At 41.4% G+C, this 25,805-nt stretch overlaps 1 protein-coding gene across 1 annotated transcript; it reads left to right on the top strand.

Annotated features, from left to right (window-relative positions):
* Positions 1–5,625: 5,625 nt before the first annotated feature.
* LOC122340939 lies at positions 5,626–9,580 on the top strand (the record flags this gene model as incomplete). Its single annotated transcript, XM_043234187.1, has 3 exons — positions 5,626–7,286; positions 8,010–8,869; positions 9,392–9,580. Coding segments are annotated over exons 1-3 (2,707 nt in total), but the record flags the coding sequence as incomplete, so codon positions are not given.
* Between the last annotated feature and the right edge of the window lie 16,225 nt (positions 9,581–25,805).

The following is a 25,805-nucleotide window of genomic DNA, read 5'->3' as shown; positions in this document are numbered from 1 at the left end:
AACGTATGAAGTGCTTGTAATTACACTTCAGTACATCACAGAAACAACTGAAACAAAGATCTAAAAGCAGTTTAACAGCAAACATTGTAAAAACTAATAATTGTGTCATTTTCAAAACTTTTGGCCACAACTGTATAATTAATCAGGATTAAGTTCATCAGGGTCACCCATTTTTGATTGAATGTCGTTTTGAGGATGTACTGAATCAATCATGTGACCCTGTATAAGGAATCAACCATGTGTTTTTTAACCCTGGAAAAAAATTCTACTAATATTATTCTTATTAAACAGTTTATTTACCATTTATACAAACATACATAAAATAAAAATGTACGTTGTAGCAACCTGTGTGTGTGTGAGAGTGTATATATGTGTGTGTGTGTGTGTGTGTGTGTGTGTGTGTGTGTGTGTGTGTGTGCGTGCTGCTTCAAGATATCAAACATATACTTGGGTTGTCTTTCAGTTTTTTTTATATTAATTTGTTCTTGAATCATTCGTAATCATTTGACCTTTATATTATAGAGTGAAAACATGGGGCAAAGGATGACGGATGATTTAAATCAAGCATGATTTTATTCAAACTGAGCTAACATGTAAAATATGAAGCTAACGTATGAAAGTTATTCCTATGTTTAAAAAATAAATGAGAAAAAATCAAGGTGGATATTTCTGAGATGCTAAAACAGCATGAACTATCAATGATTCATCTAAATCAGCTTTAGTAGTACTCCATTAGGTTCATTTATTTACAGTGAAGCTCATTTTGATTGGTTGACTTTCCACTTCCTCTTCAGTGATCATGTGTGCACGGTTCTGGACAGGAGATGAAACGCCTCTCTTCTCTGGACAGGTGACCATTGTCTGGAAATCCCTTCATCAGCGAGATCACGAGGGGCATGTGGCTCACCAAGAAGCTTCTGAAGACATGAACACTACGAGTCCTACAAAGAGAAGCAGACACATCACAAGTTAAGAGACTCAGACACTGAAACACGGCACATACTGTACAATGAGAACAGAACAGGAAACGGTTTTTGTTGGGTTCAACATGAGAAGGTTGTGTTCTCCTCCATCTACAGGATGGAGATCTGTAGCTCTCGGGCCTCACGCACACTGATACTGATAAACATACTAGTGAGTCAACAAACAACTGTTAGCTTGCTGGGATATAGGTGGTTTCATCGGGCACACACACCTGGCCTGAAGTTAACGTCGGGTTTTAATTTTTTTGTAGTTTTTGTTGGAACAGTGAACACTGCCAGGGTATTTATTTTTAACTTATAAGAGGACAATAATGCAAAGGAATACCAAATTCTTGTTTTCAATGTAAAAATACTGCAACATTTTCAAAAATTCAAAACAATGGACTTGTAAAAAGCCCCGAAATAATCATTTGTAAGAAAGCGTCTCAGAGCCAGTAAACGCTATGAGAAGAGTGACTGTACATCTTAAAATAGCACCATGCATGGTTGTTTGTCCGCACCCAAACTATCCACTGCGGCCAAAGCACAATAAACTCCTTTTCCAAGACCCTTGGCTTAAGTAAGAGGGGGCTGGGAATTCATGCTCTAGTCTCATGAGACCAAGTTAATCGTTTCAGATCTGACAGCATCTAAAATGTTCTGGTGTCACAAGAGGAGGCATACAGTGAGAAGTGTCTGGTTTCCACAGTGAACTTCAGGGTAGTAAAGCTCTTCTGTAGGGACGTATGAGAGCTGAAGGCGTGAGAGAGTTAGGCTTTATCAACCACTGTGTGATATAATACAAAACCTCAACTCTCCCCAAACCAGAAACTCTCCCCATTAAAGACCAGGTCGTTTAAGAAGGAGTTAAACAGGACAGATGTAACAGTTTGTAATAAAATTTTACATTCAGTATATACATAGAGTTATGGAGGACATATTAAGTACTAAAATATCACACCTTGTTGAATTAAATCTAGGTTGTACTCATTTCCATAATCCTATATTGAAACAAAATGGGCTACTTTTACAGCTATTAATAGCATATATTTCTCTGTTTTTATTAAGAATATGTTTAATACCTTAATACTTGCCATCTATTAACTAATAAGAGGTTATTAAACAGACAGTTTACTAAAACTCTAATGACATGTAGCTGAAAAGTTGCTTACTGATCGTGGAATGCCTAAAGTGGACTGTCAAATGTTGTCTAACTCTATGTTTGTAGGTATGTTAAAAGGAATATGGTTCACTGATTATTATTTACTGAATAAATACTTTGTATTCAGCTTCTGGTCAACCAGAAAATTAGTTTTCTTTGAATCAGTGAGCCTGAAATGACTAATTTATGTTGTTATGAATCCAAACTATAAATCAAGTAATTTCTGTTAAATAATATAAATAACTGTTAAAATATGTCTTTCTAGGCAATTTGTATTCTACTGTATGTGCAAAACCAGTTGCAGGACGTATTGAACTAAATATTTTAGCTTGTTTATTTCTATTTATTTGGTTAATTTCTTTACCCTGATAATTTGCACAGATGTTGTGCAGCCCCACTGCCACAGTTAACGCACCACGGTAAGGCAAACGAAAATATTACTGTTTAAAGGAATTTTACCCAACAAGTAAGATTTTGTTATCATCCTCAAGTAGTTCCAAACTTGTATGAATTTCTTTGTTCTCCCGAACACAAAGGAGGATATTTTGAAAAAAGTATGGAACAATGGTTTTGGGTCACCATTATTTTTTTCCTTTAAGCATAAAAATGGCTTTATTTATATATTTGTTTTTGCAATTTACATTCTATGCATCCCCTTCTATTAATTTGAATCACTAAGAGATTTTTCTTCTGATTTCTTTCTTATTTTTGGTCCTTTTTCCTGTCCTGATTACAAAAAAAGTAATACTACTGTGATACAGCGAGATGTACAACTCCTGTTATATACATATTTACACTTTATTGTGGAGAAGCTACACATATTGATCTGTGGGTGGTTTCAGCTGCTGCTGTGTGTTCAGACTCCTGCAGCATCCACACAGAGATCTTCACCGACTGGAGCAGAGGATCCGAACCCTTCACCATCAGCCCATGATCCTCTGCTCTTTCTGGAGACGACCAGGAAGCCGTTCCCTGCACTTCCTGTGTCACTCCTGCTCACCCTATACAAACAATCAGAAGCATTAATCTAGTCTGATCCTAACGAGACAATCTAGCCGTGACTGCTGTGAGTCAGATAAGTGTGTGTCTCTGGCCACCTGCTCAGTGTAACCAGGGTGGCACTCAATGTCCTCTAAAGTGGGCCGGTCTGACGCCGATGCACTGAGACACCAGCCAATCAGCTGACGGCACTCTGTTACACACAACACAGTGTTCAGGAAGACAGAAGCACACGCTTCACCTGGATCTGGACGTGACCTCTGTCTCTTGCCTGTGGACAGCTCTCTAGGGAAGCGCAGTCTGCTTCTGGAGGTGACCCTCAATGTGCCTCTGAAGGAAAAAACAGCCGCACAAGATGTTGTAGAGCGTCACCCGACCGACCAAACCGTAGCCGGTCCTGCGTGATAGCGCTGCCGCCGAAACCACTCAGGAGGGGCGTACTGAAGAGTGCCTGAGAGACACAACAAGACCCCAGACGTCACCTGAAGAGGCTCCACAAACAAACACAGCTCACCGCAGTGAGATCAAACCCACCTGCAAAGTGTCTGTAGGCCGAGTCTTTCAGCAGATCTCCACAGCGAAAGTCCAGCAGCTTGATGTCGTGTGACTCTGTGGAGATCAGCAGGTTCTCCGGTTTGACGTCCCGGTGCAGGACTCCGCGGCTCTCGCAGTGTTTCAGCGCCGTGACCAGCTGCAGCAGCACTTTCTTGGCCAGACTCTCCTCCAGGCGTCCGTTCTGTTTGCAGAAAGTGTCCAGATCTTGGCAAGGAACGGGACGCTCCAGGATCAAGGTGTAGCGTCTGGGAAAGTCTAACCACTCCAGCAGCTGCAGGACGTTGGGGCAGGCAGGAGCCGAATTGACCAGACTCATCAACGCCACCTCCAGCGGCAGCTGATCCTGACCTTCCTGCAGGACGAACGCTGCGTTATATCCAGCGCTCAATCAGAGCAAGCAGAGCAACAGATTCACTCTGAACTTACGACTCTCAGTCTCGGTGTTCCTCTTTTACAGACGTGCTTGATGGCAACCTGTAGACAGATGAAGACCACGCTGACTAATTATCACAGACCACGTTCACTGACGGCAACATTTCTAACGAGGGAGGTGAGAGGAAGTCTTACTGGCAGTCCGTCAGACCTGCGGGTCCCAGCATACACCGAGCCGAATCCACCTCGCCCCAGCAATGGGCCCTTGACATACGCTTCTGCAACACACAAGATCACAAGAAACCCCTATTTAAACGGAACCTTACTGTAACGTCTTCAGTGACGACTCGTTTAGTGAGTGGTGAGGTGTTTAATCTCAGTGCACTCTGACCTCTGCGGGAGCGTTTGGCAGCTCTTCTGTATGAGGGGGTGTGATGAAGTAAGGATGTTAGATACATAAACATGACTAACCATAGCACAAGGTTTTGTTTGAAATAACTTTATTTGTTTCTTTTTATTTTTCCAGTCACACGGAAGGTGCACATTCCAGTGTGACTTATGTTTTGGTGGTGGTTTCTTAGTCTGTAAAACAAGAGAAAATTGTATTAACAAATGACATTTGAGTAATTAAGTTATGGTTTTCTTTGTCTTACCTTTCCCTTTGGTGCTTCCTAGTAGGAGGGGCCGGCCCGCAACAGGAAGCCCTATTTATTCCATCAATGGAAAGGGAGGAGTCTGTTCCACACCCATGTGGATATTGTTTTTCTTTTGTATGTCTTTTGGACAAATGTTTGTATAGGGGGAAAAGTGAAAACAGTTTAAGATGTCAATGGGGTTGTTTGTATCATCAATGTGTGTCTTTTTCAGTAGCAGTTTTAGAAGAAACTGTGGGATTGGGCTATTTGAATTTAGGGAGGTGCATCACCTATAAAAGGCTAACTATTGTTCCAAGAGAGGAGGGAAGACAGATGGGATGTTTAGTTGGAGTAGTAGCCAACCTTTCTCCTGATTCCCTTGTTAAGTGCAAGCCTTGATATGAATTTTGTTGTTTTGATTTATTTTGTACTTTGTTTTTCTGGTTTCTATTTTCTTCTTGGAAAATCATTTCTATGCTGAATGCACTTTTTGGAGCTGTGAATTAAATCCATTTTTTTTTTTCTCTTGAAACCTCAGAGTTCTGTGCGTGATTTACTGCCCATTCACTGCTATGATCAACGGCCATCATCACAAATGGTGTCAGAAGTGGGATGCGGCGTCTCTAATGGCTAACAGTGGGCAGTAGACAATGTTAACTGGAAGTTTCAAGATGGCTGCCAAAGGCCCTGCTGTGCCTCAGCGAGTTACAAGAGCCCATCCAGTACTGTTCTCAGAGGAGGAGGATACGGTGGAAGCTGTTAACGCTGTGGAAATGGATTTGGGTGTTGGTGCACATGAAGAGGCTGAATTAGACCAGTCTGCTAAGCGAGCGAATGTTCAAGAAGTGGACACTGAACCGGTGGTACGATCCAAAACGGTGAAGGTTAGTACCCTCGAGATAAAGCAGACCTCATGCTGATTGAAGAAGACTTTTTGACTGAAATGAGACAATTTATGCAACAACAACAAAGAAATGAGAGAATTTTGTTTGATGAGTTGCATCACTTAAAGACCACAATACTCACAAAGCCCAGGGGTGAATGGGGATTTGATGAACAGAACAGTCAACAAACCCATCATCATTCCCTGCCATCGCCAAGGACCTTCTTACCATCGTTGGGTGCAGTTGCGTCACCCGCATTGTCTGCAGCTCCAGCCCAACCCATGCCAGGTCTACAAGCAACGAGCCAGGTACCACATCCCCCTTTTCGTCGATATCATGAGCCTCGAATTCCCGAATTCGTAGAGGGTGAAGATGTGGAGAGTTTCTTTGTTCGATTTGAGCGTATAGCAAGAACTTGGGGGTGGCCAACAGATGAGTGGGCGGCTCGAGTGGTTACTCTGTTGACAGGCAAGGCTTTGGAAGCGTATGCGGGAATGGATGAGCAGAGAGCTGGTAACTACGAGGACATCAAGGCAGCGGTACTAGCCAAGTATAATGTGACGGAGGAGACTTATCGGCTGCGTTTCAGAGGCCTAACCATACCATCTGGGGAATCGGTGAGAGAGACATACACTCGAATAAAAGGCCTGTATAAAAGATGGATGCGACCGGAGACAAAGACCAAAGATCAAATTGCAGAGACCATCATTCTAGAACAATACCTGCGGATGCTTCGTCCAGATGTAAGGGTTTGGGTGAAAGAAAATCAACCTCAGACTGGTGAGGAAGCAGCGAGATTGGCGGAGAGGTATATTGCAGCACACCGGGAACCACCGCCCAGGACTAATAAAGTTACTGTGGGTAGGGGTAAACTGGAGGAGACCAGTGATAGCACTGCAGTGCTCGGGGGAAGGAAGCCTCCTGTTGCTGCGGGGTCTTTGATTTGTTTTTATTGTCAACAACCTGGTCATAAGGCCTCTTTCTGTCCCCTAAGAAAATCTAAGGTAACCAGTTTGTGTTATGTACCCAGAAATGACCTGTCAGGTGAATTATTGACCCAACCTGAAAAGCATAGACATGTGATACCTGTAACAGTAAACGGCCAGTCAGCTCAGGCACTAGTAGACACAGGAAGTACCCAAACATTGGTGAAGCCTCATTTATTGAGGGGCATAATGATGAATTTTGGGGAAACAATTTGTCTGGGATGTGTTCACGGGGAAGAAAAAGTTTACCCAACTGCTGATGCAACTATAGTTGTAGATGATCAAGCATATTTGCTGAGGGTGGGTGTGGTTGAAAAACTAGCCTATGATGTGGTGCTAGGTGAAGATTTTCCCCTTTTACTTGACCTAATCAATGTATCCTCCAAACCTTGTGCTGTAGTCACACGATCACAGAGCAAGGGTTTACAGCCACTCCCTGAGGCTCATCCAGATTTGTTTGGTTCTGGGGGTAAGGTTAAGAAGAGTAAGAGAGTACGGAGACAGGAAAAACATAGGGGTAAAAGTAAGAGCCTGGAAAACATACCAGATTTCCCTGGTCCTGGTCCAGATTTGATTGAACCTCAATGGCAGGTCCCTGACAGTTTTAGAGAATTGCAAAAATCAGATGACACTTTACAATCACTGTTTAAGAAAATCTGTGAGATTGATGGTAAAGAGGTGGGAGCACCAAAATTAGGTGGAGATCGATATATCTTAAAAGACAATCTTTTGTATAATACAGACACAGAAAACCCCAGACTAGTTATTCCCAGTAACCTTCGGAAAATGATTTTGCATTTGGGCCATACTATACCTTGGTCAGGGCACTTAGGGCGGCACAAAACCTATGAGCGTATTAGCCAACGATTCTATTGGCCTAAATTGTACCAGGATGTACAAGAGTATTGTAAGACCTGTGCTGAATGTCAGAAAGTAGCTCCTGTATGCAAAACAGACAAAAGCTACCTTCAGCCTTTACCCATTATAGGTACCCCTTTTGATCGCATAGGTATGGACATTATTGGGCCCTTGGTAAAAAGTAGCTCGGGGAACCAATTTGCTTTGGTAATCTGTGATTACGCCACTAGGTACCCTGAAGTGTATCCTCTGCGATCTATACAGGCTAAACATATTGTGAAGTGCTTGGTTGACTTAATTTCAAGGGTGGGAGTACCTTCCGAAATTATCACAGATCAGGGAACCAATTTTATGTCCAAAGTGATGGCATTAATGTACAAACAACTAGGGATAAAGGGTATTAGAACAACACCATTTCACCCCCAAACGGATGGCTTAGTAGAACGTTTTAACAGTACTTTGAAAAACATGTTAAAAAAGTTTGTGGATGAAACTGGTAGAGATTGGGATAAATGGATCCCTTTCCTTTTGTTTGCATATAGAGAAGTTCCTCAATGTTCCACTGGATTCTCCCCTTTTGAATTGTTGTATGGCAGGCAAGTTCGAGGGCCTCTGGACATGCTCAAGGAGGGATGGACCACAGCGGACCCAGCTCAGTGCAGTGTAGCATCCTATATTTTGCAGATGAGGGACAAACTGGAGAAGTTCCGACAAGAGGCTCAAGAGAACCTGCAAATGGCCCAAAAGAAACAGAAGGTATGGTATGACAAACATGCCAGAGAAAAAGACTTGTCCCCTGGGGAAAAAGTTCTAGTATTGTTACCTTCTGGTACTTGCAAGTTACTAGCCAAGTGGCAAGGACCCTATGTGGTAAATCGGCGTTTGGGCCCTGTAACATATGAGATTTTGTGTCCTGAAAGGAAACATCCTAAGCAGATCCTACATGCCAATTTGCTTAGAAAGTTCAAGGAAAGGTTACCGGAATCTGAGAAACAAGTGACTATGTTGGTGCGGGCGGTGGATGACGAAGTAGATGAGGTGGAGATGGAACCAATTCGACCCTCAGAGGAAAATCCAGCCCTCTATGCACATCTGAGTAATCTGGAACAACAACAGCTCATGAAGGTATGTCAGTCTTTTCCAACGTTGTTTCAAGAAAGACCAGGGTTGACAGCGGCTATCACCCATAATATCATCTTAAAAGATCCTACCCCAGTTCGTCAGAAACCCTATAGAGTTCCTGAAAAGATGGTCGAGAAACTGAAGACTGAAGTCAAGATGATGCTAGAGATGGGAATCATCGAACCCTCACAGAGTGAATGGTCAAGTCCAATCCTTCTGGTCCCCAAGAAGGACGGTGGAGTAAGATTTTGTACGGACTTTAGAAAGCTCAATAGTGTGTCCTGCTTCGACTCATACCCAATGCCCCGCATAGATGAACTCATAGAACGATTGGGTAAAGCACATTATATGACCACCCTCGATTTGTGTAAGGGGTATTGGCAAGTGCCACTCAAACCTTCTTGCAGGCCATATACTGCTTTCTGTACCCCTACAGGGTTATATCAGTATACGGTAATGCCATTTGGGTTACATGGAGCTCCAGCCACCTTCCAGAGGCTTATGGATGGAATACTTGCTGGATGTGACCAGTATGCGGCAGCATACTTGGATGATGTAGTGATCTATAGTCAAACATGGCCAGAACACCTAGATCATCTTAGTGATGTCTTACAAAGACTTCAAAAAGCTGGACTTACTATTAATTCGGCTAAATGCTCATGGGCTCAATCGGAGGTAAAGTATCTGGGATACCTCCTTGGTCATGGTCGAATTAAGCCACAAGTGGAAAAGCTTAGAGCCATCCAAAATATCCCTAGACCACAAACAAAAAAGCAAGTAAGATCATTTTTGGGTTTAATTGGGTGGTATCGCAGATTTATCCCCCATTTTTCATCTTTGGCTACCCCATTAACAGATCTGACGAAAAAGAGTCCTTCCAAGTTCCACTGGACCAGGGAGTGTGAAGAAGCTTTTGTAGCACTCAAAGACTTAATATGTCAAGATCCCATTCTGCAGAGTCCTGACTTTTCAAAAAGGTTTCTTGTACAGGTGGATGCTTCAGATGTTGGCCTAGGAGCAGTTTTGGCCCAAGGAGAGACTGGAAGTGAGCGACCAGTGTTATTCCTGAGCAGAAAGCTCTTTGAGAGAGAGCGGAAGTATTCCACTGTGGAGAAAGAAGGATTGGCGATTAAATGGGCTGTGGACTCACTACAGTACTATCTGCTTGGAAGAGAATTCACATTGCAAACAGACCATCGAGCATTAAAGTGGATGCAATCCATGCAAAACAGTAACACTAGAATACTGCGCTGGTGTCTGGCTTTGCAACCCTATAAGTTCGCAATTGAGCATTGTCCAGGTAAAAAGAATCTTATAGCAGATTACTTATCACGTTTACCTAACTAATTCAGTCCAGAGGGGAAAAGGGAGAAATGTGATGAAGTAAGGATGTTAGATACATAAACATGACTAACCATAGCACAAGGTTTTGTTTGAAATAACTTTATTTGTTTCTTTTTATTTTTCCAGTCACACGGAAGGTGCACATTCCAGTGTGACTTATGTTTTGGTGGTGGTTTCTTAGTCTGTAAAACAAGAGAAAATTGTATTAACAAATGACATTTGAGTAATTAAGTTATGGTTTTCTTTGTCTTACCTTTCCCTTTGGTGCTTCCTAGTAGGAGGGGCCGGCCCGCAACAGGAAGCCCTATTTATTCCATCAATGGAAAGGAGGAGTCTGTTCCACACCCATGTGGATATTGTTTTTCTTTTGTATGTCTTTTGGACAAATGTTTGTATAGGGGGAAAAGTGAAAACAGTTTAAGATGTCAATGGGGTTGTTTGTATCATCAATGTGTGTCTTTTTTTCAGTAGCAGTTTTAGAAGAAACTGTGGGATTGGGCTATTTGAATTTAGGGGAGGTGCATCACCTATAAAAGGCTAACTATTGTTCCAAGAGAGGAGGGAAGACAGATGGGATGTTTAGTTGGAGTAGTAGCCAACCTTTCTCCTGATTCCCTTGTTAAGTGCAAGCCTTGATATGAATTTTGTTGTTTTGATTTATTTTGTACTTTGTTTTTCTGGTTTCTATTTTCTTCTTGGAAAATCATTTCTATGCTGAATGCACTTTTTGGAGCTGTGAATTAAATCCATTTTTTTTTTTCTCTTGAAACCTCAGAGTTCTGTGCGTGATTTACTGCCCATTCACTGCTATGATCAACGGCCATCATCACAGGGGGACGGACCCTCATCCTCCTGGCTGCTGCTCTGCCGCTTCCTCTTCCCGTGAGACACGGACACAGAAACGGCCAACTCTGACGGCAGAGGAGCGATGTACCCAGGCAGCTCTTGGCTCAGAGGCAGGTTTGGGTTGGTCAGCGGTTCCTGAGCGTCGTCACCAGAGCCGCGTCTCCCAACCTCCTGAGCAGCCGCCTGAGAGACAGCAGCACTCCTGGATCTGGAGCGGCCCGAGGCTGCAATATTTCACACATCAGACACTTACAGCCTCTATTAGCAACCTTTATCATAACCAAGCACCAATTGCTTTTACTTCTATTTGCTCTTGAATAGAAAATTAAAGGCATATCTTCACATTAATTCAGTCAAACATTGTACAACATCATACCATAAAATAGCAATAACAAACAAAACACTCACCTTGTCTTTCACTCATAAGAGCGGCTGACAATCTCTCCAAACTCCACGAAATACAGTAAATAAATAAAAAAATAATAATTAGCTGAAGAAAGAAAGAAAGAAAGAAAGAAAGAAAGAAAGAAAGAAAGAATGAGAGAAAATAAATAAGAAGAGAAATAAGAAGAGAATAAAAAACTTCCTTCAAACTGTACTCAAAGGAAATATCCTCCGATCTCCTAAAATAAAAGTCTCCTCTCGCTCTGAACTGCGTCGAAAATCACAGTGTCAGGAAATAATCTCCGAAAGTCTCTGAAATCGCCTCGTCTCTCAACAAACAGATATCGATGGGTCTGAGTGTTTATGTGTAGAATTCACGTCATAACACGCGTCGCCATAGAAACTATAGTTCACGTACATGGTGCGCGCGTGGCGTCGCGTGCGTGAGTACAACAGCGCGAGCGTGCGCTTTTATCGGAAGCGTTGAATCTTATGCACTTTTCATTATTAAATAGCGAGATTTATTAATAAATGTATAAATTACTATATAAATCAGAGAAGTTACTATGATCTCTGACTAAACTGAACGCGCTATTTTCCCGCGTATTTAACCGATCACTGTCAGGAGGCCAATCAGCTTTCAGTATCTTCGGTGCGTCATCAAACCTGTGAGTAAACCTGCTTGAAAATGAATGTTTAAAGAAAAAAATATAAGATATTACTGAAAATATCAAGCATTTGATACAGTGATTCATTAGTTTTATTTATTTTATTCATAATTTCTTATTAAAATCCTCGGAATGCCTTAATGATATATTTAATTTTCTTGGAAGCATAGATTTTTATTGGAACATAATTTTTCTGTTGACAAAATTCCTGCTAAATTGGCCGGTTTTCACAGACAAGCTCTTTTCACCATTTTTCACCCCACAACTATTTCATATGAAATAACAAGGGCATAGTATTTAAAAACAGATCTTTATTTTATCGTTGGCTCAAAGGAGGTATTCTTTTAGTAAGATGCAAGTAAATTAGTTCATTTCAATGGGTAATTGTTGTCGTATACAGGATTTCCTCAGAAAATCCAATCACCTGTGAAACCAGGAGAATTAGCATTTTTTTCCTAAAGTGTGCACATTTGAAAAACTGTTTTTGTTTTAAGACAACAATATATTAATTAATACGATTTGAACAAATGCTCTTTGTTCTGTGTCCTTTGCTCTTCTTTATTTGGTTATATCTCTTGTGTTAAAGAATTAATACTGCCAAATAAATGTATCAAAATGAAGGAAGTGTCTTACAAACTACTTTATAGAATTTATTACATTTGGAAATTTTTAAGCTTAACATTTCGTATAGCTGTCAACTTTGGTAAACAAAACAAAACTATTTAGCATCTTTCTTTTCTCATTTACTCAAGATTGTTTTGGAAAGGTTTGCAATTGTGTATTAATAGAAAATTGGAGTTTATGAAAGAAATGTGTATCAACAGTATATGTACAGTTGTGGCCAAAGGTTTTGAGAATGACATAAATATTGGAAATTGGAAAAGTTGCTGCTTAAGTTTTTGTAATAGCAATTTGCATATACTCCAGAATGTTATGAAGAGTGATCAGATGGATTGCATAGTCCTTCTTTGCCATGAAAATGAACTTAAACCTGAAAAAAACTTTCCACTGCATTTCATTGCTGTCATTGAACGACCTGCTGAGATCATTTCAGTAAACGTCTTGTTAACTCAGGTGAGAATGTTGAAGAGCACAAGGCTGGAGATCATTATGTCAGGCTGATTGGGTTAGAATGACAGACTTGACATGTTAAAAGGAGGGTGATGCTTGAAATCATCGTTCTTCCATTGTTAACCATGGTAACGTGTGCAGCCATCATTGCGTGGCATAAAAATGGCTTCACAGGCAAGGATATTGTGGCTACTAAGATTGCACCGAGAAAAGGTGAGCGCTACCATCAGTCCTGTGTCATGCCAACAGTAAAGCATCCTGAGACCATTCATGTGAGAGGTTGCTTCTCATCCAAGGGAGTGGGCTCACTCACAATTTTGCCCAAAAATACAGCCATGAATAAAGAACGGTACCAAACACACCTCCAACAGCAGTTCTTCCAACAATCCAACAACAGTTTGGTGAAGAACAATGCATTTTTCGGCACGATGGAGCACCGTGCCAATAAGGCAAAAGTGATAACTAAGTGGCTCGGGGACCAAAACGTTGAAATTTTTGCTCCATGGCCTGGAAACTCCCCAGATCTTAATCCCATTGAGAACTTGTGGTCAATCCTCAAGAGGCGGGTGGACAAACAAAACCCACTACTTATGACAAACTCCAAGAAGTGATTATGAAAGAATGGGTTGCTATCAGTCAGGATTTGGCCCAGAAGTTGATTGAGAGCATGCTCAGTCGAATTGCAGAGGTCCTGAAAAGAAGGGTCAACACAGCAAATAATGACTCTTTGCATAAATGTCATTTAATTGTCGATTAAAGCCTTTGAAACGTATGAAGTGCTTGTAATTACACTTCAGTACATCACAGAAACAACTGAAACAAAGATCTAAAAGCAGTTTAACAGCAAACATTGTAAAAACTAATAATTGTGTCATTTTCAAAACTTTTGGCCACAACTGTATAATTAATCAGGATTAAGTTCATCAGGGTCACCCATTTTTGATTGAATGTCGTTTTGAGGATGTACTGAATCAATCATGTGACCCTGTATAAGGAATCAACCATGTGTTTTTAACCCTGGAAAAAAATTCTACTAATATTATTCTTATTAAACAGTTTATTTACCATTTATACAAACATACATAAAATAAAAATGTACGTTGTAGCAACCTGTGTGTGTGTGAGAGTGTATATATGTGTGTGTGTGTGTGTGTGTGTGTGTGTGTGTGTGTGTGTGTGTGTGTGTGCGTGCTGCTTCAAGATATCAAACATATACTTGGGTTGTCTTTCAGTTTTTTTTATATTAATTTGTTCTTGAATCATTCGTAATCATTTGACCTTTATATTATAGAGTGAAAACATGGGGCAAAGGATGACGGATGATTTAAATCAAGCATGATTTTATTCAAACTGAGCTAACATGTAAAATATGAAGCTAACGTATGAAAGTTATTCCTATGTTTAAAAATAAATGAGAAAAAAATCAAGGTGGATATTTCTGAGATGCTAAAACAGCATGAACTATCAATGATTCATCTAAATCAGCTTTAGTAGTACTCCATTAGGTTCATTTATTTACAGTGAAGCTCATTTTGATTGGTTGACTTTCCACTTCCTCTTCAGTGATCATGTGTGCACGGTTCTGGACAGGAGATGAAACGCCTCTCTTCTCTGGACAGGTGACCATTGTCTGGAAATCCCTTCATCAGCGAGATCACGAGGGGCATGTGGCTCACCAAGAAGCTTCTGAAGACATGAACACTACGAGTCCTACAAAGAGAAGCAGACACATCACAAGTTAAGAGACTCAGACACTGAAACACGGCACATACTGTACAATGAGAACAGAACAGGAAACGTTTTTTGTTGGGTTCAACATGAGAAGGTGGGTTCTCCTCCATCTACAGGATGGAGATCTGTAGCTCTCGGGCCTCACACACACTGATACTGATAAACATACTAGTGAGTCAACAAACAACTGTTAGCTTGCTGGGATATAGGTGGTTTCATCGGGCACACACACCTGGCCTGAAGTTAACGTCGGGTTTTAATTTTTTTGTAGTTTTTTGTTGGAACAGTGAACACTGCCAGGGTATTTATTTTTTAACTTATAAGAGGACAATAATGCAAAAGGAATACCAAATTCTTGTTTTCAATGTAAAAATACTGCAACATTTTCAAAAATTCAAAAACAATGGACTTGTAAAAAGCCCCGAAATAATCATTTGTAAGAAAGCGCCTCAGAGCCAGTAAACGCTATGAGAAGAGTGACTGTACATCTTAAAATAGCACCATGCATGGTTGTTTGTCCGCACCCAAACTATCCACTGCGGCCAAAGCACAATAAACTCCTTTTCCAAGACCCTTGGCTTAAGTAAGTGAGGGCTTCTGGGAATCCATGCTCTAGTCTCATGAGACCAAGTTAATCGTTTCAGATCTGACAGCATCTAAAATGTTCTGGTGTCACAAGAGGAGGCATACAGTGAGAAGTGTCTGGTTTCCACAGTGAACTTCAGGGTAGTAAAGCTCTTCTGTGTGGGACGTATGAGAGCTGAAGGCGTGAGAGAGTTAGGCTTTATCAACCACTGTGTGATATAATACAAAACCTCAACTTTTCCCAAACCAGAAACTCTCCCCATTAAAGACCAGGTCGTTTAAGAAGGAGTTAAACAGGACAGATGTAACAGTTTGTAATAAAATTTTACATTCAGTATATACATAGAGTTATGGAGGACATATTAAGTACTAAAATATCACACCTTGTTGAATTAAATCTAGGTTGTACTCATTTCCACAATCCTATATTGAAACAAAATGGGCTAATTTTACAGCTATTAATAGCATATATTTCTCTGTTTTTATTAAGAATATGTTTAATACCTTAATACTTGCCATCTATTAACTAATAAGAGGTTATTAAACAGACAGTTTACTAAAACTCTAATGACATGTAGCTGAAAAGTTGCTTACTGATCGTGGAATGCCTAAAGTGGACTGTCAAATGTTGTCTAACTCTATGTTTGTAGGTATGTTAAAAGGAATATGGTTCACTGATTATTATTTACTGAATAAATACTTTGTATTCAGCTTCTGGTCAACCAGAAAATTAGTTTTCTTTGAATCAGTGAGCCTGAAATGACTAATTTATGTTGTTATGAATCCAAACTATAAATCAAGTAATTTCTGTTAAATAATATAAATAACTGTTAAAATATGTCTTTCTAGGCAATTTGTATTCTACTGTATGTGCAAAACCAGTTGCAGGACGTATTGAACTAAATATTTTAGCTTGTTTATTTCTATTTATTTGGTTAATTTCTTTACCCTGATAATTTGCACAGATGTTGTGCAGCCCCACTGCCACAGTTAACGCACCACGGTAAGGCAAACGAAAATATTACTGTTTAAAGGAATTTTACCCAACAAGTAAGATTTTGTTATCATTTACTCATCCTCAAGTAGTTCCAAACTTGTATGAATTTCTTTGTTCTCCCGAACACAAAGGAGGATATTTTGAAAAAAGTATGGAACAATGGTTTTGGGTCACCATTATTTTTTTCCTTTAAGCATAAAAATGGCTTTATTTATATATTTGTTTTTGCAATTTACATTCTATGCATCCCCTTCTATTAATTTGAATCACTAAGAGATTTTTCTTCTGATTTCTTTCTTATTTTTGGTCCTTTTTCCTGTCCTGATTACAAAAAAAGTAATACTACTGTGATACAGCGAGATGTACAACTCCTGTTATATACATATTTACACTTTATTGTGGAGAAGCTACACATATTGATCTGTGGGTGGTTTCAGCTGCTGCTGTGTGTTCAGACTCCTGCAGCATCCACACAGAGATCTTCACCGACTGGAGCAGAGGATCCGAACCCTTCACCATCAGCCCATGATCCTCTGCTCTTTCTGGAGACGACCAGGAAGCCGTTCCTGCACTTCCTGTGTCACTCCTGCTCACCCTATACAAACAATCAGAAGCATTAATCTAGTCTGATCCTAACGAGACAATCTAGCCGTGACTGCTGTGAGTCAGATAAGTGTGTGTCTCTGGCCACCTGCTCAGTGTAACCAGGGTGGCACTCAATGTCCTCTAAAGTGGGCGGTCTGACGCCGATGCACTGAGACACCAGCCAATCAGCTGACGGCACTCTGTTACACACAACACAGTGTTCAGGAAGACAGAAGCACACGCTTCACCTGGATCTGGACGTGACCTCTGTCTCTTGCCTGTGGACAGCTCTCTAGGGAAGCGCAGTCTGCTTCTGGAGGTGACCCTCAATGTGCCTCTGAAGGGGAAACAGCCGCACAAGATGTTGTAGAGCGTCACCCCGACCGACCAAACCGTAGCCGGTCCTGCGTGATAGCGCTGCCGCCGAAACCACTCAGGAGGGGCGTACTGAAGAGTGCCTGAGAGACACAACAAGACCCCAGACGTCACCTGAAGAGGCTCCACAAACAAACACAGCTCACCGCAGTGAGATCAAACCCACCTGCAAAGTGTCTGTAGGCCGAGTCTTTCAGCAGATCTCCACAGCCGAAGTCCAGCAGCTTGATGTCGTGTGACTCTGTGGAGATCAGCAGGTTCTCCGGTTTGACGTCCCGGTGCAGGACTCATGGCTCTCGCAGTGTTTCAGCGCCGTGACCAGCTGCAGCAGCACTTTCTTGGCCAGACTCTCCTCCAGGCGTCCGTTCTGTTTGCAGAAAGTGTCCAGATCTTGGCAAGGAACGGGCGCTCCAGGATCAAGGTGTAGCGTCTGGGAAAGTCTAACCACTCCAGCAGCTGCAGGACGTTGGGGCAGGCAGGAGCCGAATTGACCAGACTCATCAACGCCACCTCCAGCGGCAGCTGATCCTGACCTTCCTGCAGGACGAACGCTGCGTTATATCCAGCGCTCAATCAGAGCAAGCAGAGCAACAGATTCACTCTGAACTCACGACTCTCAGTCTCGGTGTTCCTCTTTTACAGACGTGCTTGATGGCAACCTGTAGACAGATGAAGACCACGCTGACTAATTATCACAGACCACGTTCACTGACGGCAACATTTCTAACGAGGAGGTGAGAGGAAGTCTTACTGGCAGTCCGTCAGACCTGCGGGTCCCAGCATACACCGAGCCGAATCCACCTCGCCCCAGCAATGGGCCCTTGACATACGCTTCTGCAACACACAAGATCACAAGAAACCTCTTTAAACGGAACCTTACTGTAACGTCTTCAGTGACGACTCGTTTAGTGAGTGGTGAGGTGTTTAATCTCAGTGCACTCTGACCTCTGCGGGAGCGTTTGGCAGCTCTTCTGTATGAGGGGGACGGACCCTCATCCTCCTGGCTGCTGCTCTGCCGCTTCCTCTTCCCGTGAGACACGGACACAGAAACGGCCAACTCTGACGGCAGAGGAGCGATGTACCCAGGCAGCTCTTGGCTCAGAGGCAGGTTTGGGTTGGTCAGCGGTTCCTGAGCGTCGTCACACAGAGCCGCGTCTCCCAACCTCCTGAGCAGCCGCCTGAGAGACAGCAGCACTCCTGGATCTGGAGCGGCCCGAGGCTGCAATATTTCACACATCAGACACTTACAGCCTCTATTAGCAACCTTTATCATAACCAAGCACCAATTGCTTTTACTTCTATTTGCTCTTGAATAGAAAATTAAAGGCATATCTTCACATTAATTCAGTCAAACATTGTACAACATCATACCATAAAATAGCAATAACAAACAAAACACTCACCTTGTCTTTCACTCATAAGAGCGGCTGACAATCTCTCCAAACTCCACGAAATACAGTAAATAAATAAAAAAAATAATAATTAGCTGAAGAAAGAAAGAAAGAAAGAAAGAAAGAAAGAAAGAAAGAAAGAATGAGAGAAATAAATAAGAAGAGAAATAAGAAGAGAATAAAAAAACTTCCTTCAAACTGTACTCAAAGGAAATATCCTCCGATCTCCTAAAATAAAAGTCTCTCTCGCTCTGAACTGCGTCGAAAATCACAGTGTCAGGAAATAATCTCCGAAAGTCTCTGAAATCGCCTCGTCTCTCTCAACAAACAGATATCGATGGGTCTGAGTGTTTATGTGTAGAATTCACGTCATAACACGCGTCGCCATAGAAACTATAGTTCACGTACATGGTGCGCGTGACGTCGCGTGCGTGAGTACAACAGCGCGAGCGTACGCTTTTATCGGAAGCGTTGAATCTTATGCACTTTTCATTATTAAATAGCGAGATTTATTAATAAATGTATAAATTACTATATAAATCAGAGAAGTTACTATGATCTCTGACTAAACTGAACGCGCTATTTTCCCGCGTATTTAACCGATCACTGTCAGGAGGCCAATCAGCTTTCAGTATCTTCGGTGCGTCATCAAACCTGTGAGTAAACCTGCTTGAAAATGAATGTTTAAAGAAAAAATATAAGATATTACTGAAAATATCAAGCATTTGATACAGTGATTCATTAGTTTTATTTATTTTATTCATAATTTCTTATTAAAATCCTCGGAATGCCTTCCTAATGATATATTTAATTTTCTTGGAAGCATAGATTTTTATTGGAACATAATTTTTCTGTTGACAAAATTCCTGCTAAATTGGCCGGTTTTCACAGACAAGCTCTTTTCACCATTTTTCACCCCACAACTATTTCATATGAAATAACAAGGGCATAGTATTTAAAAACAGATCTTTATTTTATCGTTGGCTCAAAGGAGGTATTCTTTTAGTAAGATGCAAGTAAATTAGTTCATTTCAATGGGTAATTGTTGTCGTATACAGGATTTCCTCAGAAAATCCAATCACCTGTGAAACCAGGAGAATTAGCATTTTTTTCCTAAAGTGTGCACATTTGAAAAACTGTTTTTGTTTTAAGACAACAATATATTAATTAATACGATTTGAACAAATGCTCTTTGTTCTGTGTCCTTTGCTCTTCTTTATTTGGTTATATCTCTTGTGTTAAAGAATTAATACTGCCAAATAAATGTATCAAAATGAAGGAAGTGTCTTACAAACTACTTATAGAATTTATTACATTTGGAAATTTTTAAGCTTAACATTTCGTATAGCTGTCAACTTTGGTAAACAAAACAAAACTATTTAGCATCTTTCTTTTCTCATTTACTCAAGATTGTTTTGGAAAGGTTTGCAATTGTGTATTAATAGAAAATTGGAGTTTATGAAAGAAATGTGTATCAACAGTATATGTACAGTTGTGGCCAAAGGTTTTGAGAATGACATAAATATTGGAAATTGGAAAAGTTGCTGCTTAAGTTTTTGTAATAGCAATTTGCATATACTCCAGAATGTTATGAAGAGTGATCAGATGGATTGCATAGTCCTTCTTTGCCATGAAAATGAACTTAAACCTGAAAAAAACTTTCCACTGCATTTCATTGCTGTCATTGAACGACCTGCTGAGATCATTTCAGTAAACGTCTTGTTAACTCAGGTGAGAATGTTGAAGAGCACAAGGCTGGAGATCATTATGTCAGGCTGATTGGGTTAGAATGACAGACTTGACATGTTAAAAGGAGGGTGATGCTTGAAATCATCGTTCTTCCATTGTTAACCATGGTAACGCTGCAGCCATCATTGCGTTGCATAAAAATGGCTTCACAGGCAAGGATATTGTGGCTACTAAGATTGCACCGAGAAAAGGTGAGCGCTACCATCAGTCCTGTGTCATGCCAACAGTAAAGCATCCTGAGACCATTCATGTGAGAGGTTGCTTCTCATCCAAGGGAGTGGGCTCACTCACAATTTTGCCCAAAAATACAGCCATGAATAAAGAACGGTACCAAAACACCCTCCAACAGCAACTTCTTCCAACAATCCAACAACAGTTTGGTGAAGAACAATGCATTTTTCAGCATGATGGAGCACTGTGCCAATAAGGGTGGACAAACAAAAACCCACTACTTATGACAAACTCCAAGAAGTGATTATGAAAGAATGGGTTGCTATCAGTCAGGATTTGGCCCAGAAGTTGATTGAGAGCATGCTCAGTCGAATTGCAGAGGTCCTGAAAAGAAGGGCCAACACAGCAAATAATGACTCTTTGCATAAATGCCATGTAATTGTCGATAAAAGCCTTTGAAACGTATGAAGTGCTTGTAATTACACTTCAGTACATCACAGAAACAACTGAAACAAAGATCTAAAAGCAGTTTAGCAGCAAACTTTGTGAAAACTAATATTTGTGTCATTCTCAAAACTTTTGGCCACAACTGTATAATTAATCAGGCTTTAAGTTCATCAGGGTCACCCATTTTTGATTGAATGTCGTTTTGAGGATGTACTGAATCAATCATGTGACCCTGTATAAAGAGTCAAGCATGTGTTTTTTAACTCTGGAAAAAAATTCTACTAATATTATTCTTATTAAACAGTTTATTTACCATTTATACAAACATACATAAAATAAAAATGTATGTTGTAGCAACCTGTGTGTGTGTGTGAGAGTGAGAGTGTATATATGTGTGTGTGTGTGTGTGTGTGTGTGTGTGTGTGCATGCTTCTTCAAGAGATCAAACATAGACTTGTGTTGTCTTTCAGTTTTTTTTATATTCATTTGTTCTTAAATCATTCGTAATCATTTGACCTTCATATTATAGAGTGAAATGGGGCCAAGGATGACGGATGATTTAAATCAAGCATGATTTTATTCAAACTGAGCTAACATGTAAAATATGAAGCTAACGTATGAAAGTTATTCCTATGTTTAAAAAATAAATGAGAAAAAAATCAAGGTGGATATTTCTGAGATGCTAAAACAACATGAACTATCAATGATTCATCTAAATCAGCTTTAGTAGTACTCCATTAGGTTCATTTATTTACAGTGAAGCTCATTTTGATTGGTTGACTTTCCACTTCCTCTTCAGTGATCATGTGTGCACGGTTCTGGACAGGAGATGAAACGCCTCTTTTCTCTGGACAGGTGACCATTGTCTGGAAATAGCTTCATCAGCGAAATCACGAGGGGCATGTGGCTAACCAAGAAGCTTTTGAAGACATGAACACTACGTGTCCTACAAAGAGAAGCAGACACATCACAAGTTAAGAGACTCAGACACTGAAACACGGCACATACTGTACAATGAGAACAGAACAGGAAACGGTTTTAGTTGGGTTTAACATGAGAAGGTTGTGTTCTCCTCCATCTACAGGATGGAGATCTGTAGCTCTCGGGCCTCACACACACTGATACTGATAAACATACTAGTGAGTCAACAAACAACTGTTAGCTTGCTGGGATATAGGTGGTTTCATCGGGCACACACACCTGGCCTGAAGTTAACGAGTGAAGTCTGGACTTAGGTTTGAAACGTTTAAAAATTTTCTCCAGGGTGGCGGTGTTAGAGTGGGAAAACGTCCAAGAATGAGCACCTATCACAGCCAATATCGGCTGGATGAAGCGCCTGGATGTCTCGACTTACGTTTTGAACGCTTAAAAATTTTCTCCAGGGTTAGCATGGTCGAGTGGGAAAGCGTCCGAGAAATCGCATCTATCCTAGCTAAGATCGGCTGGATGAAGCGCCTGAATGTTAGGACTAAGGTTTTGAACATTTAAAAATTTCCTCCCGGTGGCAGGGTCGAGTGGTAAAGCGTCCGATAAAATCACACTTAACCCAGCCAAGATCGGTCAAGATCGGCTGGATGAAACGCCTGGATGTTTTGGGTTAGGTTTTGAATGATTAAAAATTTCATCCAGGGTGGCAAGGGTCGAGTGAAAAAGTTGTCCGAGAAGTCGCACCTAACTTGGCCAATATTGGCTGGATGAAGCGCCTGGATGTCTAGACTTAGATTTTGAACTATTAAAAATTTCCTTCAGGGTGGAGGGGGTCGAGTGGGAAAGCGTCTGAGAAGTCGCACCTATCTCGGCCAATATCGCCTGGATGAAGCGCCTGGATGTCTGAACTTAAGTATTAAATGCGTAAAAATTTCCTCCTGGGTTACCATGGTTGAGTGGGAAAGCGTCTGAGAAGTCGAACTTAACCCGCCAAGATCGGCTGGATGAAGCGCCTGGATGTTTGGGCTTAGGTTTTAAACACTTAAAAATTTCATACAGGGTTGCTGGTTTTGAGTGGAGAAGTCGCACCTAAAGTGGCCAATATCGGCTGGAAGAAGCGCCTGGATGTCTGGACTTAAGTATTAAATGCGTAAAAATTTCCTCCTGGGTTACCACGGTTGAGTGGGAAAGCGTCTGAGAAGTCGCACCTGTCTCGGCCAATATCACCTGGATGAAGCGCCTGGATGTCTGGACTTAGCTTTAAAACGCTTAAAAATTTCTTCCAGGATTACCATGGTCGAGTGGGAAACTGTCCAAGAAGTCGAGCTTAACCCAGCCAAGTTCGGCTGTATGTCTGGACTTAGGTTTTGAATGCTTAAAAATTGTTTCCAGGTTTCCCATGGTCGAGTGGAAAAGCGTGCGAGAAGTCGCACTTAACCTGGCCAATACCGTCAGGATGAAGCGCCTGGATGTCTGGACTTAGGTTTTGAACGCTTAAAAACTTCTTACAGGGTTACCATTGTAGAGTGGGAAACCGTCCGAGAAGTCGCACCTACCCGGCCAAAATCGTCTGAATGAAGCCCCTGGATATCTGGACTTAGGTTTTAAACACTTAAAAATTTCTTCCAGGGTTACCATGGTTGAGTGGAAAAGAGTCCGAGAAAACGCACCTATCCCGGCCATGATCGGCTGGACGAAGCTCCTGGATGTTTGTACTTAGGTTTAAAATGCTTAAAAATTTCTTCCAGGGTTACCGTGGTCAAGTGGGAAAGCATGTGAGAAGTCCTTCCTATCCTGGCCAATATCGCTTCGATGAAGCGCCTGGATGTCTGGGCTTAGGTTTTGAATGCTTAAAAATTTCTTCAATGGTTACCATGGTCGAGTGGGAAAGCGTCCGAGAAAAACGCACCTATCCCGCCAAGATCGGCTAGACGAAGAGCCTGGATGTCTGGACTTATTTTTAAATGCTTAAAAATTTCTTCCAGGGTACCATGGTGGGAAAGCATCCGAGAAGTTGCACTTAACCCAGCTAATATCGCCTGGTTGTCTGGACTTATGATTTGAACGCTTAAAAATGTCTTCCAGGATTACCATGGTCGAGTGGGAAACCATCCAAGATATCGAACTTAACTCGGGCAAGATCGGCAGGAAGAAGCGCCTAGATGTTTGGGCTTTGTTTTTAAACGCTTAAAAATTTCATCCAGGGTGGCGAGGGTTGAGTGGGAAACCGTCCAAGATATCGAACTGGAAGAAGCGCCTAGATGTTTGGACTTAGGTTTTGAACGCTTAAAACTTTCTTCCATGGCTACCATGGTGGTGTGGGAAAAGCCTACGAGAAGTCGTCGTATTTAACCCGCCAAGATCATGCCCATAAAAGTGTTATAGTAATGGGGTGAGTTTGTGGGCCCAGGCCTTTACTGAATAAAATCATGCCCAGTAATGTTTTGCTGTTATAGGGTTAGTCTGTGAGGCTGCATGTCTGGACGTAGGTTTTGAATGCTTCAATATTTCTTCCAGGGTTACCATGGTCGAGTGGGAAAGCCTACGAGAAGTCACACTTAACCTGGCCAAAATCATGCCCATAATAGTGTTATAGTAATGGGGTGAGTTTGTTGGCCCAGGCCTTTACTGAATAAAATCATGCCAAGTAATGTGTTACTGTTAAGGGGTTAGTCTGTGTGCTTGGATGTCTGGATGTAGGCTTTGAATGCTTAAAAGTTTCTTCCAGGGTTACCATTGTCGAGTAAGAAAGCCTCACGAGAAGTCACGCTTAACCCTGCCAAGACCATGCCCATAAAAGTGTTATAGTAATGGGTTGAGTTTCTGGTCCCAGGCCTTTACTGAATAAAGTCATACGCAGTAATGTGTAGCTGTTATGGGGTTAATCTGTGAGCTTGGATGTCTGAACGTAGGTTTTGAACGGTCAAATATTTGTTCCAGGGTTACCATGTTCGAGTGGGAAAGACTTGAGAAGTCACACTTAAGTCGACCAAGATCATGCCCATGAAAGTGTTATAGTAAGGAGGGTGAGTCTGTGGGTCCAGGCTTTAAAGAAAGATGTAATACAGGGCCTTTACTGAATAAAATCATGCCAAGTAATGTGTTACTGTTAAGGGGTTAGTCTGTGTGCTTGGATGTCTGGACGTAGGCTTTGAATGCTTAAAAGTTTCTTCCAGGGTTACCATTGTCGAGTAAGAAAGCCTACGAGAAGTCACGCTTAACCCTGCCAAGACCATGCCCATAAAAGTGCTATAGTAATGGGTTGAGTTTCTGGTCCCAGGCCTTTACTGAATAAAGTCATACGCAGTAATGTGTAGCTGTTATGGGGTTAATCTGTGAGCTTGGATGTCTGGACGTAGGTTTTGAATGCTCAAATATTTGTTCCAGGGTTACCATGTTCGAGTGGGAAAGACTTCGAGAAGTCACACTTAAGTCGACCGAGATCATGCCCATGAAAGTTTTATAGTAATGGGGTGAGTTTGTTGGCCCAGGCATTTACTGAATAAAATCATGCCCAGTAATGTCTTGCTGTTATGGGGTTAGTCTTGAGCCTGGATATCTGGACTTAGTTTTTGAAATGTAAAAAATTTCTTCAAGGGTTACCATGGTCGAGTGGGAAAGCCTATGAGAAGTCAGACTTAACCCGGCCCCTAGATCATGCCCATAATAGTGTTATAGTAATAGGTTGAGTCTGTGGGCCCAGGCCTTTACTGAATAAAATCATGCCCAGTAATGTGTAACTGTTAAGGGGTTAGTCTGTGAGCCTGGATGTCTGGATTTAGGTTTTGAATGCTTCAATATTTCTTCCAGGATTGCCATGGTCGAGTGGGAAAACCTACGAGAAGTCACACTTAACCCGGCCAAGATCATGCCCATGAAAGTGTCATAGTAATGGGGTGAGTTTGTGGGCCCAGGCCTTAAAGAAAACTGTAATACAGGGCCTTCAGTGAATAAAATCATGCCCCGTAATGTGTTATTGTTATGGGGTTAGTCTGTGAG

Source organism: Puntigrus tetrazona, unplaced genomic scaffold, assembly GCF_018831695.1.
Source record: "Puntigrus tetrazona isolate hp1 unplaced genomic scaffold, ASM1883169v1 S000001096, whole genome shotgun sequence".
Lineage (NCBI taxonomy): Eukaryota > Metazoa > Chordata > Actinopteri > Cypriniformes > Cyprinidae > Puntigrus > Puntigrus tetrazona.
The sequence above is the reverse complement of the archived record's forward strand: the minus strand, read 5'-3'. Positions and strand labels throughout refer to the sequence as shown.